General features: G+C 40.8%; 2 protein-coding genes across 5 annotated transcripts; one reads left to right on the forward strand and one right to left on the reverse strand.

The window, feature by feature from the left end:
* Positions 1-329: 329 nt before the first annotated feature.
* On the reverse strand, positions 330-15,993 carry wdr6 (WD repeat domain 6). 4 transcript variants are annotated; one of them, XM_067525846.1, is made up of 11 exons: positions 13,420-13,531; positions 13,061-13,174; positions 12,672-12,836; positions 9,725-12,419; positions 8,872-8,949; positions 8,577-8,693; positions 4,839-8,295; positions 4,043-4,100; positions 3,313-3,657; positions 2,850-3,037; positions 330-2,364 (listed from the first exon to the last, which is right to left on the reverse strand). In XM_067525846.1, exons 2-7 carry the CDS (start codon positions 13,128-13,130, stop codon positions 7,359-7,361), a joined length of 4,062 nt encoding a protein of 1,353 aa, XP_067381947.1. In that variant the 5' UTR covers positions 13,131-13,174; positions 13,420-13,531; the 3' UTR covers positions 330-2,364; positions 2,850-3,037; positions 3,313-3,657; positions 4,043-4,100; positions 4,839-7,358. The 4 variants fall into 4 exon arrangements, with proteins under 4 accessions (XP_067381947.1, XP_067381945.1, XP_067381948.1 ...); XM_067525844.1 differs by lacking the exons at positions 2,850-3,037; positions 13,420-13,531 and adding exons at positions 13,547-13,662; positions 15,491-15,993 and having other exon boundaries at positions 332-2,364; XM_067525847.1 differs by lacking the exon at positions 2,850-3,037 and having other exon boundaries at positions 332-2,364; positions 3,358-3,657.
* On the forward strand, positions 14,600-18,039 carry LOC137139097 (uncharacterized). Its single transcript, XM_067525853.1, has 4 exons — positions 14,600-15,052; positions 16,027-16,082; positions 16,260-16,428; positions 16,879-18,039. Exons 1-4 carry the CDS (start codon positions 14,848-14,850, stop codon positions 17,238-17,240), a joined length of 792 nt encoding a protein of 263 aa, XP_067381954.1. The 5' UTR covers positions 14,600-14,847; the 3' UTR covers positions 17,241-18,039.
* Positions 18,040-18,407: the final 368 nt, after the last annotated feature.

Below are 18,407 nucleotides of genomic sequence, written 5' to 3' on the forward strand. Positions count from 1 at the left end.
AACTCCCTTTGTCTCCAAAGTCAACAGGTCAAAGGTCAAGTTCTGCAGCACAGCAGTAAGTGAATGTGTGTGTGTGCTTGTGTGTGTGTGTGTACCTGCATGAGGCCACAGAGGAAGATGAGCTGTACAGCCATATTTACTTTGGCCGCTTCCCATGAATCTGACTGTCTTCAACCTCTTGCTAAAACAAGCCCCAAACATGCCGGCCAGGACGACAAAGTAACCTGCGCCACATTTAGTTAGTCGGTGATAACATGGTGGTGAAAAGTAACTGGGTACATTTACTTGAGAACTGTTCTTAATTTATTTTTAATTTTTTGTTACTTCAAACTTCATCCTTACGAAAAAAAACAGTTTTACTCCTCTACATTTATTTAAAAACCTTAGTTGCTAGTTTCTTATAATAACTATAATAACAACAAAAGCAACAACAAGAACAACAACAACAACAACAATAATAATGTAAAACACAGTATAATCATAAGATTGTACTGTGACTGCACTTATGAAATGCATCACTCTGGCTTGTGCTTCCAGTTCACCTTTCTATTACATGCATTGACTATTAAAATGTTTCTGTCATGCGGAGTACAAATAACATTCAAGTATGTTAAAGCAAAAAAAATAAAAACCCTTAACCAAATGTATACCCAAATGTCTTAAGACCATAAATTAAGGGAAAGGGGATAAAGGAAGCAATTTAAGGCCCGCACTAACACCTATGTTTTGAGATACCAGTATTGTGCCTTCACCCTCCCCAAATGTGAAAAGATAAGTCTGTCTGGAGTATGGAAGGTCATTGCTGTTATGTGTTCAGTGTGTGTGTGTAAAAGGTGTTATAAGGTTGCATGACAACAATGAGTACTGTAATCCAACTTAAATAAGCTAATGCAGTTTCCTTTATATAAACATTGATAGGAGCAAGAAAATCAATGAAGAGATGAATACAAAGCATGTTACAATAGGCAAATGCTTTTATAACACTGCATTCTTTATAAAAATTATTGTCGCTTGACAATCTGCAGTGCAAATGATGGTGTCCAGAGAATTACAAATTGCAAATTGTTGAAACACTCATTTCTTAGATAGATAGATAGATTTGTCTCTTTCTTCACCTTGTGTGGATGTATTTATCCAGTGTTATATATTCAAATAGGATTGACACAATCCGTATCAGCATGAAGCAGCATGAATACAAAGAGTTCACTTGTGCAGCAGTGTGCATTTATGGGCATAACACACCCACAATTTTTTACAAACTCTCACGTGAGTTGAGGATGGTGGAGGATCAGCCTTGAACTCTGCACATTACAGTGCTTTTACAGCTCCCCCCCTTTTCAGTACTTCTGAAGGCCTCTATTGTCACAGCTCAGTTTTGCAGAGACTCATGGGGTGAATATATGTGTGTGTGTGTGTGTGTGAGAAAGAGAGAGAGAAAAACAGAGGTGATAGTGAGAGACAAAAAGAGCAAATGAGACAGAAATGTTTTCCTTTTCTTAATCTGCCTTAATGTATTCTGCTGTGCAGTGAATTATTTTTCTTAAAAGTTTTTGTAAATAGGATTTGCAAATAGTTTATATTATTTTTTATTATTTTATGTTATATATTTATTTCCTTTTGCATAGATTTACTTATATGTGTATCATCCAACAGAATTTTACTGTACAGTACATGTACAATGACAATCTGATCTTAACTTAACTTATTGAAAGACTGTAGCAAAGGAAATGACAAATAAGAGTCACGTGTAGGTAGAAAGAAAGAGATGTATTAAAGAGAAATTAGATATTATAACTACAATAAGATTGTCTTCACTGTTCCTTACTACAGTATTAAATCAGACGCATAGTGTGTCTGACTCCAGCATTACATAAGACTGAATTATCTAAAAGTGGAAGTCTGCCCCCTACAGAAATCTTATGTATAGAAACTTCAATGAAGAAATTGCACCTACAATTTTGTGTTATATGTCAATGTGTAGGAGGAGACATTTACATTTATTAGATAAAAAATAACAGAAAATTTTCACAGGAAAAATCTAAACTTCACTATCTACACCACTCTTGATTTAATTCACAATTGCATGTAGATGTTTTAAAAGGTTAAACACCTAAAGAAAAGAAAGTGTCTTTGCAGCTCTAATTGTTCAGAAGTGCATCTGTCTCAAAAGCGACATAAGGTTTCTGATGCGTTCTGCACGGCAGTGAGGTGACTGGTGCAGTGGCAGCTCAAAGAAAGAGAAGGTGAAGCTCCGGGAGAAGCTGAGGTTGGTGACAGGGTGCAGCGGTGGGAGACGGGGAAGACGAGGCACCCGATGCTGGGGCAACACCCTACGCCTTGCCCGCAACTCTCTGCCCCTTCCAACTGCAGAGACAGAGAGGGACAGACACGTTATAGTCTCAAAAGCCATTACAATGACATTACCTGTACACAGACATGATCACAAAAAAAATGTCTCACTGGGACTCCATATGAAATGGAGACGTCCAACAGGCACATAACATTCATAATTTGACTTTCTTACCACAGTTTGGTCTAAAGTATGCACACTAATAGTCATCCTCTACACCTTTGCCATGTGCTACGTACTTGTTGTAATCATTTTATATAATCAACTTCAGGAGTTATAAAAGCTTTCATTAGCATTTTGCAATTTCACAGTATATTTCTAATTCTGTGTATTGTTATTATTTATGTCCAGCCCACATCGGTTTTACTATTTGTTATAGCTGATATGTGTCCCTACATAGTTTTCATAGCTCAATTTCTTGGTGGGAATTCTAACCTCAATACTATTTTAATTATGCAAAATATTATATAAGTTAATTTTCCATTTAAAACAGAACAACCTGTAGCTGTTTTGAGGAGACTTGTTTTGTTCTTTAAGTTCTGAAGAAGACCCAGCCGTAGCTAAATGTAGATAAAAGTCTGCGCTGCATAGTCATCAAAGAGCTCCTGTGTCAATGTACCAACACCGTTGCACCTCTGTCTTCTCCTAGTCAATGACCAGCAACAGGTGTGTCGTCTCAGTGAGTGCCTTACATAGCAGTATAGATGAGATCCAAACACTTAAAATTACATTTGAAACATTTATTGCAAATACAAAAATGTTAAATTCCCATCATAACCCCATGAAGCGTTAACAGGAAAAGAGGTTTCATCAGTTAGTGGAAACATGACACACAGGCGTTATATTTTCCTGGCATTAATGTTATGTTGTAATACAGGAAATATGCTGTAATAAACTTTAAAATAAATATTGATAGAAAACGTCTGTATCAGAGTTTGACTCAGATTAATTTAATTTCATACCTGCACTGTCATGAAGGGATGGCAGAGGTGGAGAGGGAATCTTACAGTTAAAACTTGAACTTGAAGCTGCTCCGTCTTCTTCACTCTGACTTCCGAGAAAATGGGTGGATGGTGTGTGCTGCGGAGTAGGAGGAGGTGGAGCTAGAAGGGGTCGTGCAGGAGTTGGGGGGAGGATTGAAGTGAAGGAGGATTCAGAAAGCACCAAGGCTCCCCAGGGGGTCATGGTGCTGTCCGAGAGGAGGGCGGAGGAAGGCCCTGGACGAGGGTGAGAGGAGGAAGAGGAGTTTGATGTTTGATGCTGGTTTTTACGTTTTCCTCGAGTGGCTTGGTGAGGATGCTGGAGAACTGAGAAGGAGATGAGAAAAATATACAGGGCTGCGTTAGAAAACCAATAACATCTAGTCAGAGGTCAGAATACGAGTACTAGAGATTGAGGGGGAAATATAAAAGCTCAGAGAGAAACACACTGCTACTAAGTTACTTAGAGAACGAACAAGGGCACTTTCAGAGGGATCAAACTAGGAGCCAGGTGTGTAAGGATATGTGGTCAGGCTTACAAGGGCTGACACGTGTAAACAGAATCAGAAAACAAATTCTAATTTGTGAAACTCTCCATAAATTATGTTTTAAAACATCAACTAATCATGACATATCTTCCACGTATTTTCTTTATATCCGTATCCTTCAGTAAAACAGTCTCCGTGAAAGGTGAGAGTCATGTGTGGATCACCAGTTTTGCTCTTCGATGAAACAATGGCAGGCAGCTGTCCCCGTGGCATCATCGAGGCCTGAAGGCAGAAGTCTGTAGCTTTACAAAACATATTCACAGTTTCCCCACTTCATCATACACACAGCTGCAGAAACATATTTTAAATATCTATTTTCTTTTTTATTATTATCTATGCTGGAAGAGCAGCTTCAGACAAACTAACATTAGTTCTGTTTCCAGTGGCATCATAAATGAACTGTGTGTTAGGTTGTACGCCAAATGCCTCAAAATCTATTGGACAGATTGCCATGAAATTCAGTTCACACATTCATGTTTCCCTCTGAGCTGCAATAACTTCAGTCTCTTAGCATTTTTGGTTTATAACTAACTATCTTCAACACTGTTGACGTGCCTATTAGCATATATCATACTACAAACATCAGCATGGTGCTACTGACACAATGAGCTTGTTGGTGTGCCAGTACTGCCAACCAGCAACATATGTCGCTGTGCCTTTAAAGCCTCACAGTCGTAGCCTGAAAGCAAGTCTATGAAGTCTCAGTCTCTTAATGGATTATTATTTGACTGTGGTAGAAGGAGAGTGATGATCAAAACATGAGAAGTACTTTATAGATTTTTTAATTCACTGGCAAAAAAAAAGGTTTTTCTTCTGCTCTTGTAGCAAAGATACTAAAAAAAAAAGGACATATCTTCTAAAATTCCAAGTTTATTTAAGGCTAAAGTTGCAGACTGAAACAGACAGGAAATAAATGTTCATGTCATAGTGGTGAGATGAAGAAAGTTTATAGGACTGTACCTCTTTGATCCACGTAGAATGTCAATCCTGCATGTTGACAGCAGCTGCTCCAAGGTTGAAAAAAACATTGCCTGCAGGTATAAACACAGACACACACACACACACTAACAACACAGTAACACCCACCGAAAGGTCGTCATGGAGCTACAGGGACAGTTTCAGCACCTAATCCCTACAGATTTTGATGATTTCCCTGGCCGGCTTCTGCAGGTCACTTTTTCTGTTATATCCACCTTATCTAAAACCCAAATATGATCAAGTATAACATAAAAATGTCACATCCTGATCCTACAAAGCATCACCCCTCTGTATTTTGCTTCCCTTTAATAAGTTTTCTCTGTATTTTAGTCACTTCATTGCTTCCTCCTCTTTGTCCCTTTTCTTTTGTGAGCTAACATTATCAATCATGCTCAGAGCGGCGAGGTCCTTCTCTATTCCCTCCTCATCTTTTCCCTGTCAGCACCAGTGCTCTCATTCCTCCTGCTTTTAACTCTGTCTCTTCCTCTAATCTCTACATGATAGTGGTAACACCGGGACTCTTTTTGTCTCTCACTAGGATGTAAGAACTTTGCCCTTTATTTAAATTTGTTTGTATCATCCATCTTACTCTCCCTTTGATGTTCACTCTTCCTGTTGTCTTCCCTCTTTCTCTCTATTACCAGTGGCATGTGGTGAGATGAGTGCTTGACAAAGGGCAATATGAGACGAGGCTAAAATATTAAAATATTCATGGATACCTGCAACCAGCCCCTTCATGGGGTCTGACCCCCCTTCTAGACCTCCACAGACACACACGCAAATATTGACAAAAGCACATGCACACATCTAATTGAGCTGACCTCTTCTGTTGCATCTCACACACACATACACACACTTCTAAACTGCCAGCTGCATTGAAACCCCCGGCTGGTACATTCAGTTATTTTATGTGGTGCAGGGGAGCATGCTGCTAGCCACCTCACACTTCATCTAACACAGCCACATTTGCATATCAGAAAGACACACACACCAGATATGCAAATAATTGTGCACATTTCCCCTTATTGAATTAGCACTTAAGCTTTTAGATTTCATATTACAACACAGCCTGCTTCTACATTGCTAAATGAGCATGTCAGACACAGTATGATTGCAGTTTTACAAATTCTCACCTTTGACCAAACACACGCCATGTTCACACTCTTTACTTAGAGCTGCTGTTAAAAAGGGAGAGAGATTCACAAATACCAAAACAAACACTATTGCATTACAATGTGGATGAGTAGACAAAAATGCACAAGCACAATCATGCATACATGACCACAAACACATCTACACAGTGCAATAACATATAACTATGATTAGACTAGAACTAATAGAGATAAACAGCTGTATACTCACAAGCCACTTACCTCTAAGTCATTGTTGAAAACATTTTTATTTGTTTGCACTTGTTTTGTATTATGTACAGTACCGTCACATCTTGTGACTGGAAAAACAGCTCTTCATTAAAACAACCTGATATCCAGTGCCTTGCTCAGGAGCACCTGAGGAGTAGATGATAGCAGGTGGCCATTTTAAACCACAATTTAAACCATAAACCTTCACAGTTTGTTTAATGGAGTTACTGGGAGCTTGTTCTTACTAAAAATAACAAGAATAAGCCCGAGGTTGTCTTCAAGTTGATGGGTTTTATTTCCTGGCTGTTGGAGAGGCAACATAAAAATAACTTCATTCATTTCACCAACCTTGTGCAGTGTGCTTCTTTTCCCCGAAGGAGGCCACAGATGGCCCACACACTATCAGATATGGTTTTAATGTTCTCTTCAAAAAGCCATTTTTCCTTTTTTCTTGATGAGCACCAACTGCTCCTTTTGTGTCATTACCAGCAGAAATGTTGCCTGATTTGTGACAGAAATCGCTGCCCACATCTTTGATTTTTGTTTGGATTTTTCTAGCCTGGCAGAAATGAATGATAGGCCTACATTTCAGAGATGCCAACACAAACTACTCCATATTCATTTGACACTCCACGAGAGAAACAAAAGCCAATAAATCTCTCTTTACACAAGTTTTTTGGAAGGCCAGTGGTAGCATGAGAGTCAAATTCAGTCTATTCGGCTCCACCATGATCTTCTACTGTCGCTCACGCTCTACACACCATTTAAGGTATTAATTATTATCAAATTAAACTAAATGAAAAGCTGAAACACTTATTAATGAAACGGGATTTGTTGAATTTTGCAATAGGTCATAATGCAAAGCACATTTTCAGGCATATTTCTATTTAAAAGCATTAGAAAAAGGTGTGTTTTGTAGCTTTAAGATGCATAATTAATAAAGACAGTACATATTGTAACTACCGCAAAAATAACAACAAAAGTGCCGAAGAAATAAACATCATTAAAAACGTAAAAATTACACAAGTAAAAATAATTTAATAATAACTCATGCATATTCAATTCTGTTGGTTCACATACGATACACTATATCTAATTAAAAAAGCATGTTTAGTGAGATTTATCTTTAAGACCATCTCTATTATTTTATTCTGCCTACGCTGGCTTTAGCCTCCTTCTCTGTATTTCTGACTCGTACTAATTGGAGGCCCTGGCCACAGACCAACAACAATCCTGTCTCTGTCTTCTTCTTCTTCCTGCTCTCACAGGCCTCTAAGGCCATATCAGTGTTGACCTCACTCTCTGTCGTAGCTATACTGTCAGTGTCTCTTTGATCTCTACATTTTCCAGCTCCGTCATTTCCTTTCTCATCACAGGTCTTGCAAACTGGTTCACTGGTCTCACTCATTGCTTCAACAGTTTCTCCACCTTTGGCCCCATCAACTGTTTCCATATCCTTGTTGAACCACAAGTCTTTTTCCTGCCTCGACTCTAATCTTTCAAATGTTGTCTTCCACTTTTTATCTCCTTCCCCCTCCTGTGTCATCTGCTCCTCCCACACTGCGAGTCCTGCAGCGTCTGCAACATGGGAGAACAGCGTCCTCCTGTGGCTGATACCTGTACTGAAGACCCTCCAAAGGCAAACCCTCTGATCTGAAGATGTAGAAACCAAGTGCCCGGGTCTCAGGAGCTTCAACGCAGTCGTAGGGGCTGCGTGGGCCAGTGGGACATGGGACTGAGCATGAAGATGGAGCTGAAGGCGGTTTAGGGGTTGCAGTGGTGTTTCTAGAAAGCTTAGGGGCTCAGAAATATTCCCAGTTTCTGGGAACTGCAGCCTAATCCTGGACACCGTCAGCTGTCCATCATCCCCTCCGCTAGCAACGGTTACCAGGCAACCGACCTCTTTTTGTCCCGGTTTGTCTGTCCAAACAGCCAATGAGTTGACACCACTCTGATGGGCAGAAATGCTGAGGCAGGGGATTGGTGGAGCTGAAGCATCATTGGCAGAGGACAAGGCTTCAGTCAAATTCCACACTGCAATTTTCCCGTCTGTTGCAGCACTAAACAACAGCTTATACCTAAAAGAGGGGTTTAAGGATTACTGCACATAAGAGATTGTTTTGTTCATGTTTTACAAAGACAGAGGGGGTTAACATATTGGAATGTTAATCTACTGTAAAGAGACTGATATTATATCATTGTATTCCTTTATTTCACCTGACATATCAGTGATTATTTGAAAAAAACAAAAAACAAACAAAAAAACAACAACTGTGATTTGGTTCTGATGTATTCTTAAACAAGGCTACACATCAGCTGTAATGAAGTAAATAATGGGGGGTTGAACAAACATGATCACCTGTTGCCTTCATCGGCCTCTGTGCTGCAGGTGGCGACAGTGAGCACACAGCGCTGGTGGTAAAAGGACTCCCACAACAAATTAATTTGACGTTTTACTTCACTGACTGAGAACAACCTGAAAAAGACAACAATGATGAAAAGGAGGTGAAAATTAAATGCATGTGTTATGTACTAACAAAGCCGACAGATCAGGCAAGTATGCTTAAAAGTAACAAAACATTCCTACTCCTACATTCACTGAAGTAGTTTTCGCTTCTGCTTTTATATGTTACACATTTTCACAAAACACTGACCTGACAGCCCCATCACTGCAGCCCAGAGCTATCAGAACACAGTCTGTCGCCTCATCTACCACCACCACAGACATGTACCTGAAATCACACAGACACAACTGGTAAGACTAGAGCCGAAAGACTAATGGATAAATTCTACTACTTCTGAAAAAATGTTTCATGTGGAGACTTTGGTTTTGATAATGTTTACTTTTACTAATAACGACAGAAACTACAGTGAATGAAAGAAACATCTTTTGATTGTCTTTTAAATCAAAACCATCCAGATGTTAATAAGTTATACATAACTGATTCGGTAAAGAATAGAATTTCTATTACCCTCATCCTTCTAACTACCGTTATCATCCTTGGTACTGAGACAGAACAAAGCAAAAGATGAAAAGCAGCCAGTAAGTCAAGTCAGTTCATCAGTTGTCATATTCATCTGTTAGCATTAACTATCATTGTGTCAATATCGTCCAGGACAAATTTACCAAGTTTGTTCTTTGTAAAAAAAAAAGATATTTTCTAAATCCAGGTACCAAGTCATTAATTCCCACCACTGGAAAAATCAATTGATGATGCTGAGCAAAGACCTTTATTTATTTTTTTTTTGGAAGCTGCAAAGTCCTCTGGGTAAATGTTCAAAATACACAATTTAGGATCGAGAGGAAAAACCTACTAATTAACAGGTCCAGCACTTTGTCATCTACTATCTACTTCTGCATAATATGCTTCTGACCATTCTTCCTCTGACACTAATTGTTATATTTAAATAAACCTAACACAGACAGCATGTGATGGGATGGCATAGCTTCTAAACCCATTTCAACATATTTATCCTATAAATTAAAGTAAACTAATATTTACTTGCCTTGTTTCTGGGTTCATTTTAACCATCTTGTGTCGGTTCCTCCTCTTCTCCCACTGTTCGTCCAATCTATGACTGGCCACCTGGATCACCTGGCAGGAGGGAACCAGTCTCTGCCTGTCCCAGCCAATCGACAGGCGGTAGCACTGCATTTGAGCCCGGCCACCAGCTGACACAAGCAGGGCGGAGATAGACTGTGATTGATTTTCACTGTCTCCCATTTTACTTGTCACCGCGGTTACAGTCCGCACGCTTGAGATGTGGTCAGTAATTACTGAGAGAACTTTGATGCTGCCAGAGTTTGACTGTATTGCCAGAACGGTTAAGCTAGTGTCCTCTCCTCCTGTCACCACTACCTCCCAATGTCCCTCCTGTGTCTCTTCCTCTATTTCTTCAACTTCAGTCATATTTCCAGTTGTTTGAAGATCATTCTCAGCTACCGTTATCTTCCCCAGCCTGCACACACACCCAATCCCCCTCCCATGGATGCCCTCCCTCAAGATCAATCCTCCAGTCATTCCTGCCCTCCCTGCCCCGTTTGGTTCTTCTCCAGGCAGGTGTGAAGCCAGGACAGCCCCCTTCTTGATGAACACAAGAGCTCCATAACCAGGCCAAACCCCTCTGTTGGAAGGCCAGAGTCTCCAAGACCGATGGCCTCCACCACAAGGCACTGCTAACAGCCTCTCTTGCCTCACTGGGTCCCAAACTACAAAGTGAACAGCATGGAAGCCAACAATAACAAACCTTGATTCTTTTCCCTTGTCCTCTGTTGTTTCTTCATATGTGAACTCCTCTTCCTCCGGAATTTCAGATTTGAGAATCAAAACCCTCTCCAGCCACTCCATACCCTTGCAGGCACGCTGCACTCGCAGAATCACTAATTGAAAATTTCCATTTTTCTCCACAGGCTTTCCAGTTCTGTTTTCTTCGAGGTTTTCTGGTGGTGTTGGCTGCACTCTAAAGACTCTGACACAGCCGTCCCTTCCAGTGCTATAGAGCAGTCCGTGGTATTCACATACTGAAGTTACACCCTGTTTTCCATGCACCCCAAAGAGGCAGCTCAGTGGCTGCAGCCTCAGGTCATTCACTTCTTTAGTTTCTCTCTGCTTCATGATAGTGTTTATTTGATTTCCATCACTTTCATTTTGTTCAACTTTAGCTTTTTCTGTTCCTGTAAGGAAAAGGTCACCTGCTTCTCCATCATCTTTTTTCTTTTGCAGGTGAGCTTTTTCCTCCTGAAACAAAAGCAGGGACCCTCTCCTGTCCCCACAAACCCACAGATTTTCCTGTAACTGGGAATGGAGGCAGACTGCAGCCGTCAACCAGCGTTTGGCGCAGGGGGGAAGTAGGAAAGATGAAAGAGGACTTACAACGAGAACTAAGGAACAGTTTTCTTTTGATTTCACCTCTATACACCAGCGATAGACAAGTCCTTCAGCCCCTGATGCTAACAAACACACACTTTCCCCTTGCTCCTGCCAAATTAGACTATGTATCTTTCCTGAACCACCACTGAGAGTAATTCCAGATTGAGGATGAGAAATGGGGAAGACATGTATGGACCCACTGAGGTTTCCCACAGCACACAAATGAACTTTGGCTGTTGACTCTTTGCTACTGATAGATACTGTTTCCATAACACAGTAAGACTGAAACTCAGAAGGCCCTTGCCATATGATCTCCCACTGCCAAGCACTGTATTTATAAACTGTGCCTTGGTCAGTGCAAACTACAAACTCACTCTGGGTCCAATTTGCATTTTCTTCCCCTGCTATACAAACCACTTTAGGTGTGCCCTGACCAGGGAACATCAGGTCAGTAAGCTTCTCTGTCACTGTTTCCTTCATCTCCTCCTTCCTCTCCTCAGTTTCTTTCACCCTCCACAACCTCACCCCTCCATCTGCCCCACCTGTAGCCACCCATCTCTCTTTGTCTCCTGTTACCTTACTGATTGCCAGTGCACGAACTCCCCCTGCTCTGTGTCCCTTCAATGTCTGAACCACCTTCCCACCTCCAGCCCAGTCCCAGACTAAACAGGCACCATCTTCCCCAGCACTGAACACTTTCTCTGTGGAGAGATGCACGGAGAATACCCTAGCCTGGTGCCCATATAAGACCCTTAAACAAGCTGGGTTTAAGTCCCCACATTTGCCTCCGGGACCCCCTAAAACCCCCACATTCCACACCCGTACACTGCGGTCGTCAGAAGCTGAAGCCAGCCAGCCTTTCTCCTGGAGGTACGAGATGCTGAAGATAACACCACTGTGGCCGTGCAGACGTCTCTCAACTGAAGCTTTATTTTCAGAGTCGTTCCCTCCTCCAGGCTTCCAGAGAACCAGCTGGTTGAAAACAGTACCTCCTACAAAGACAGTATCTGCCCATGAATTATGTACCAGAAGAAGTGCAGAGTACAGCAAACATCCCTCCAGACAGGAGTGCTGACTTAGGACAGTTCCTGTAACAACATCCAATAGAAGAGCACTATTGTGGGCCACAGCCACACAGAGAAGTGAGTGGTTGTCTCCAGATAGCCAGCGGGCATCTAGAGCCCAGTCTTGCAGCTGCATGAGGGGACCCAGTATTTCCAAACACAAATAGCCCCCATCCTGGAGATCCACGTGGAGCCTCACCAGCCTAACAGACTTGCCTCCAAACACTGCAAGGTCAAAGAGGTTGGACTGTGTGCTGGAGCTCAGTTCTGGGGATTGACAGATGAGAGGGGGTATTGTAAATAAAAACAAAAACAATAAAAGATATCTGTTAAAAATTAGGAATAAAGGTTCTATTTTTATTTATTTCAGTATTTGTGGTGACATTAGTGCTTAAATTTGCCCTTTTAAATTTACTAAACACTCTAGAGCCCTTTCAAATACATACTGACAAAAATTAAGAAAAACTACTGAAGAAATTAAGAACTAAAGTAAAAACCTAAATTAAAATTTCGACTAACCAGGTTTCTTCTTTCTGTAAGCTCCTGCATCACAGCTCTCAGCTGGGACAGTTGCATAACGTCTAGGTCGTATTCCATGGATTCTGAAGTGCTGAAGCACATTTAGTGAGGCACAGGCTTTAGGTCGTGGGTGGAGACTGTACACCTGCAAAACTGGACCCTCACCTGAAATTATACATACTGTACATTCAAACCAACAAAGATATTGACAGTAGTGAACAACACTACACAATTGAAGATTGTATTGTCACAAATAAAAGATAAAAGCAACTTGTGTATAGAATAATGCATATCTGCCTTGTCTAACATGGACAGAAAAACAATGCAAACTATATGCGCTAATGAGAAGAATTACTACTTGTGTGTTGATATGCAGCAACGATGCCAACCTGTCAGTAGAAACGCATTATTAAGGAACTCCAGAGCCGTGACCGGAGCTACCAGGGCTGCTGTCTCCATTTCAGATCGATAAATAATCTTTATTTTTACATTATCCTCAGTGCCTGAAAGACATAAAGTCAACACACATTTGTTACACTTGGACAACTCAGACAAATCGCAAACAGGCAGTGTGATTCATTGGGATTTCTAATGCTCAGATCTAATGCTCAGATTGATTGAGTCTGTTGTTGAGTAGTCACCGATAGCTTTTCAATTAACAAAGGAAGCTAATGACAGGTATGCGAGTCACATTAGTCACTGTTAATAAAGAAAACTATTTTTAGGTCAATGCCGTTACATGCCATACCAAATTATACTGAAATGTGTTCCGATCTGTATTGAAACATCTTTACAAAGACTCATATCCATCAATCTAGTAACCATGTGTTTCTGGTCTGACTTCCGTACTGAATTTAACCACTCAGATTGCATACCTTGCTTTCTCTCCGCTGATTGGCTAGAAAAATCGTTTGCCGTGTTTATATTGGAGAAAGCAATTCACGTGATCAGCAGCCTTTCTCGTGCTGCCTTTGGGTGTTTTCTGCAGAATCTGAAATTTGGACAAATATTGGCAAAATCTTTTATAATATCATAGATAGATAGATAGATAGATAGATAGATAGATAGATAGATAGATAGATAGATAGATAGATAGATAGATAGATAGATAGATAGATAGATAGATAGATAGATAGATAGATAGATAGATAGATAGATATTGTTGTGTTGCAGTAGCTGTTACACATAATAATACAGCATACATACAAAGTAACAAGATATCAATGAAGTAAAAAAAAAGGAAAGGAATAAAAATACTATTAATACTTTCTACATTGCACAGTTTAGTGAAGTGAACACTAAAAAGTCAGAGATGTTTTCCTGTATTGTCCATTGAAATGCCTTAGTACAAGCTGTATACCGTTCGTACTCATGTGCGTATGCAGAAACAGTGGCTGTTTGTTACAGTTATTGTAACTATGTTGTAATGAAATGCTGAAGGTCTGTCTCCTGACACTGCAGACAGTCATTATACAGACTAATGGCTGTTGGCAGAAATTACCTCCTGTACTGTTCTTTGTTCTTTGAAGAAGCCTCCTGTTGAAGCTTGCACTTTTGACCAACAGCTCTTGGAAAGGATGGGAGCCTCCATGACGTTTAACAGTTTGTGCAGCATCCTCCTCTCCACTTTTCACAGTCGTACCCAGGACAGAGCCAGCTTAATCTGTTTTTTTTTTCCAGTTATTTAGTGTCACTGGCTCGGATGCTGCTGCCCCAGCAGATAGCATCAAAAAAGACTGCACTGGCCACAACAGACTGCTTAAACATCTGCAACATCTAAAAGACCTGAGCTTCCTCAGAAAGTAGAGTCTGCTCTGAGCCTGAAGACAGCCATCACATCACATTGTCAGAGGAAACCACGATTTAACATGGATTAAAATTATTTCCAAATATCTATCTATATAAATATTTAGTCATATGAATTTGTTCAGCACACAAATGCTGCTTCTTCAACATTCCTAACTCCATGGCCAAATTTAGAGAGATAGTATTTAGATAATACTGCTCAAAATAGTGAACGTTTTTTTTGTTGTTGTTTTGACTTGGGTTTTTTCTTGACCCACACAAAATATCAAACTAAAAATCCGAGCTGTGCAGCATCGCTGGAACTTCCGAGTAGACTCTGAATCAATCCACAGCTGAAAGGTTTAGCCGTCAGGTAGCGGACCGGCTAACAATGCCTGGAAAATGTAAATTCCAGGACTCTTGGCTCTCAAAGGAAATTTACAAAGACTGGCTGGTCAAGGACGTCCAGGACATTCACTTCGCCAGATGTAGGGCCTGTTGTAAATCCATTAAACTTCAAACCATGGGCGAGGCTGCTCTCACCAGCCATGCAGGGGGAGCCGGCCACAAAGCAGCTGTCCGCAAGCTAGTGGAAGGTAGCTTAGCATTAGCTCCATATCAAAACTGCACAACCGTTTTAAGAGAACGTGAAAAAGATTGTGTGGGAATTTAAACATGTTCATGAATGTTTGGGATTTTAAGCCTGGAGTGTCTCTTTTATTAGGTTCACTGGCAGTTTTGACAAAACTAAAGCCTGTTTTCCTTATTAGTTGATAGTTAATCTAACATGCAATTCATATGTCATATTTTAATTGGTTATATTTTATTTTTGTTATTTACTTAACATAACATGTCAGCCACCTATTAATCTCAGGATAAATGTATGTTATTGGAGTCTTACGTCTTAATCCATTTATAGACACTTGAGAATGCCATAATAGATCACAGCAAATAGAAACTACAACTACAACTCCCACACACACACACACACACACACATCACCGATGGCGGCGGCTGCGATGCAAGGCGCTTACCTGACCCAATGGGAGCAACTTACGGTTTGGTTCCTTGCCCAAGGACACTTTGACATGTAGCCAGGGACCGGGGATTGAACCACTAACCCTCTGGTCAGTGGACAACCTCCCGATATTTCTGCCCATTTAACCCAGGGGACCTGGTGGCTCAGTGGGTGGAGTCCCAGTTTGGGATGCCAGCCCACCAGGTGTGGCCCCACCCAGCCATCAAGGGCCACCTTGGTGCCGGTCCAGAGCCGGATAAAAGGATATATATATATATATAAGGATATTTAATGCCTGTTTATTACATTTTTAAAGCCGTCTACAAATACATTCTTGGTTTCACGGCCAAGTGTGATGCGAAGAAAGGCCATTTCTATTCTATGTCTAGTTAAAGGTGTAATTCATCCAAACAACAAACATTGTTTAGTGGTAAATAGCAAGTCTGGTAGTTTTGAGGTATTTACTTTAGCTACCAGCCTGAAAACCTTTATAGAGAGGCAGTCTTTTCCTAAAACACTTACCTAAAGTTCTTCCTGTCTGTCTTCTTTTAGCAGGCAAATTGATGATGATACATTCTACTGTGCAGATGAATGGCAGCCTGAACCCGGTAAATATTTGAAAGTTATTGTTTTAGTTTATGTTAATGTTTCTACAGTACATGGAACATAAATATAAGAGCAATATTAACCTAAAACACTTGAAGGGATAACTATGTAATAATACTACAAATACAACAAATGTCTCACCAGTTTCTCATCAAACACACTTGTTCCCTCCTTCTCAGAGTGAGGACAGCAAGGAGCAAATAGTCCTCTGCCACCAGGGTGATGCTTTGGACCGAATAACAGACAGCGATTGGTCAAATGTGCACCACAGCTCCACTTCAAACTCCACCTGCCACAAAGCAGAGCAACAGGATGTGACATTTCCTGCTGCCTACTTCACAGCACCAGGTACCCACAGCCAAAACTCCCCCAGCTGCTCCACTATTTGCTGCAGTGGGGGTGTGTCACTTTATGTACCTGTGAGATTCGTACAAAAGTCACACACGTGCGTTGAGTGCAAGTGTTTTTATTTATCTATTTTTTACAGGGACAGTACAACTAAACATTGCTACAACTAAGCAACCAATCCAGAATACAGTGTGTAGGCCAAATAGCAAACGCTAATTTGCAGCCCCTGTCCCTGGTTGGGATTTAAGATAAAAACAGATAACAAATACAATCAAAGGTTAAAACAAAAATCAACATATATTGTGCCTTGCACACCACATCACCAGAAACTATGTGTTAACTTAAGAAAAAGTTTGGGACTTGGGTTTTGATACAGAAACACACCTAACATTCAGTGGGGCGGCACACTCGGGATCACCACATTGACCTTTTTGCACTCTGACTTCCCAGGCACGTCCAGGCTCATCAGTCAATGCCTTCCTACGTCAGGTGCTAAAACCGAGGACTCCGGCTGCCGCTCAATTCAGCAAGACACTGTGGATCTGTTGAGGCTGGAGCACCAGCAGCGAACAGAGGCTCTGGAGCAGCAGCAGCAGCAGATGAAGATCCTGGAGTGGGAGAACAGGATGAAGGTGCTGGCGTGGGAGCAGGAGCTGGTGAGAGAGAAGAGGAGAGCAGTCCGGCAGAAGGAGAAAGCTTTCAGGATGAAGAAGGCATACTACAAAGCCAAGTTAAAGCGGATGGGCGAGGATGTGCCACCATCATCCTGCAGCAGCGATGAAGAGGAGAAAGCATCTGAACTGACAGGATGAACTTATTTAATTGATTTTTTATCTGTGTTTGTCTTTGTCTATTATTCTTTTGTCTGTAAACATGAAAACTATTTTTATACGTTTTTTTTTGTACAAAAAGCAAAGGGAAGATTCTCATTTGCTTTAAATGAGCCAATTTTGCAAAAGGGGAATATTACTTTTCTTGGCATTTTTGATATTGATATGATAAAGTCCAACTCACAAGGAAATAGTGCTATTTGCTAGCAGAACAATACTTGGGTTCCACACAAATTAAAAGTTTAAAAGTTGCAGAAGTACCAACGAACTGCTCTCCAGGCATGACAACCATGTTTTCTGTCTGTTCAAGCTTTCCCCCAGGTGGCCTTCAAAAAGAAAAGAGATTTAAGTTAAGCATAAAATTGGTACCAATTTAAGAAAAGAACTGTAATAGTACAAGCTATGAGATACAAATACTTCAGTGACTTTGCACATGTAGAAATTAACTGTGAAAGGCTTTTGATGTTGTCATTTTTCAGCAGTTTTCAGAATCTCACAATGTCCTTGAATGTTTACAATGACAGCTTCTGTAAAGGTCGAACCCTCAGTGACTTCCTTACATTGACAGTGTTTTATAATAGGACTAGCAAAGCTTCTTTTGCATTGCATGTTAACTTAGGTGTGTATGTTTAAATATTGCTTTGTAAATAAACCTGAATTCAGACTAATGTTGATGCTGTTATGTATGGAATGTCTGGAGTTGCACTAGAACTTCTATCTTGGAGAGATTGAACTGAATATGTCTTTCTTTCATCTAAGTGAAGATGTCAGAGAGGTGGGTAGACATGATGTGGAACGAGACAATAGTCATTTGGCAGAAAGCCACAGGTAAAGCTCCCACACCCCAAAAAAGATGTGGGAGTGGATGATAGGGCTCAGGGAGGTGGAGAAGAGAAGAGGGCCTTGCGCTGCTTCGGTGGAAAGACAATGAGACCTGATGACCTGCCCCTACACACCTTGAAGGTTCAGATGGTGGGGTGGAAAGAAGAGGAGGATCGTTGACTTTAAAAAGACCACTTAATACAGATGATAGACCACAAATACTGCAGTCTGCAGGGACACATTTTCTCGATGTGTTTGAGGACTGTTGATACTTCAACTGAGTGCTTCAACTTTTTTTGGGAATCAATGTGACACCTGAACATCTTC

The sequence above is a fragment of the Channa argus genome, chromosome 13 (genome assembly GCF_033026475.1).
Source record: "Channa argus isolate prfri chromosome 13, Channa argus male v1.0, whole genome shotgun sequence".
NCBI classification, from domain to species: domain Eukaryota; kingdom Metazoa; phylum Chordata; class Actinopteri; order Anabantiformes; family Channidae; genus Channa; species Channa argus.

Excerpts from the sequence above, each read along its gene's own strand:
- wdr6 (XM_067525846.1), bottom strand. The coding sequence starts at position 13,130 with ATGGAGACAGCAGCCCTGGTAGCTCCGGTCACGGCTCTGGAGTTCCTT. Across the intron at positions 8,694-8,871 it reads TGCAGTGATGGGGCTGTCAG|GTTGTTCTCAGTCAGTGAAG; the intron begins GTCAGTGTTTTG and ends TGTCTTTTTCAG. Across the intron at positions 8,296-8,576 it reads GAGGCCGATGAAGGCAACAG|GTATAAGCTGTTGTTTAGTG; the intron begins GTGATCATGTTT and ends CCCCTCTTTTAG.
- LOC137139097 (XM_067525853.1), top strand. The coding sequence starts at position 14,848 with ATGCCTGGAAAATGTAAATTCCAGGACTCTTGGCTCTCAAAGGAAATT. Across the intron at positions 15,053-16,026 it reads TGTCCGCAAGCTAGTGGAAG|CAGGCAAATTGATGATGATA; the intron begins GTAGCTTAGCAT and ends GTCTTCTTTTAG. Across the intron at positions 16,083-16,259 it reads TGAATGGCAGCCTGAACCCG|AGTGAGGACAGCAAGGAGCA; the intron begins GTAAATATTTGA and ends CCTCCTTCTCAG.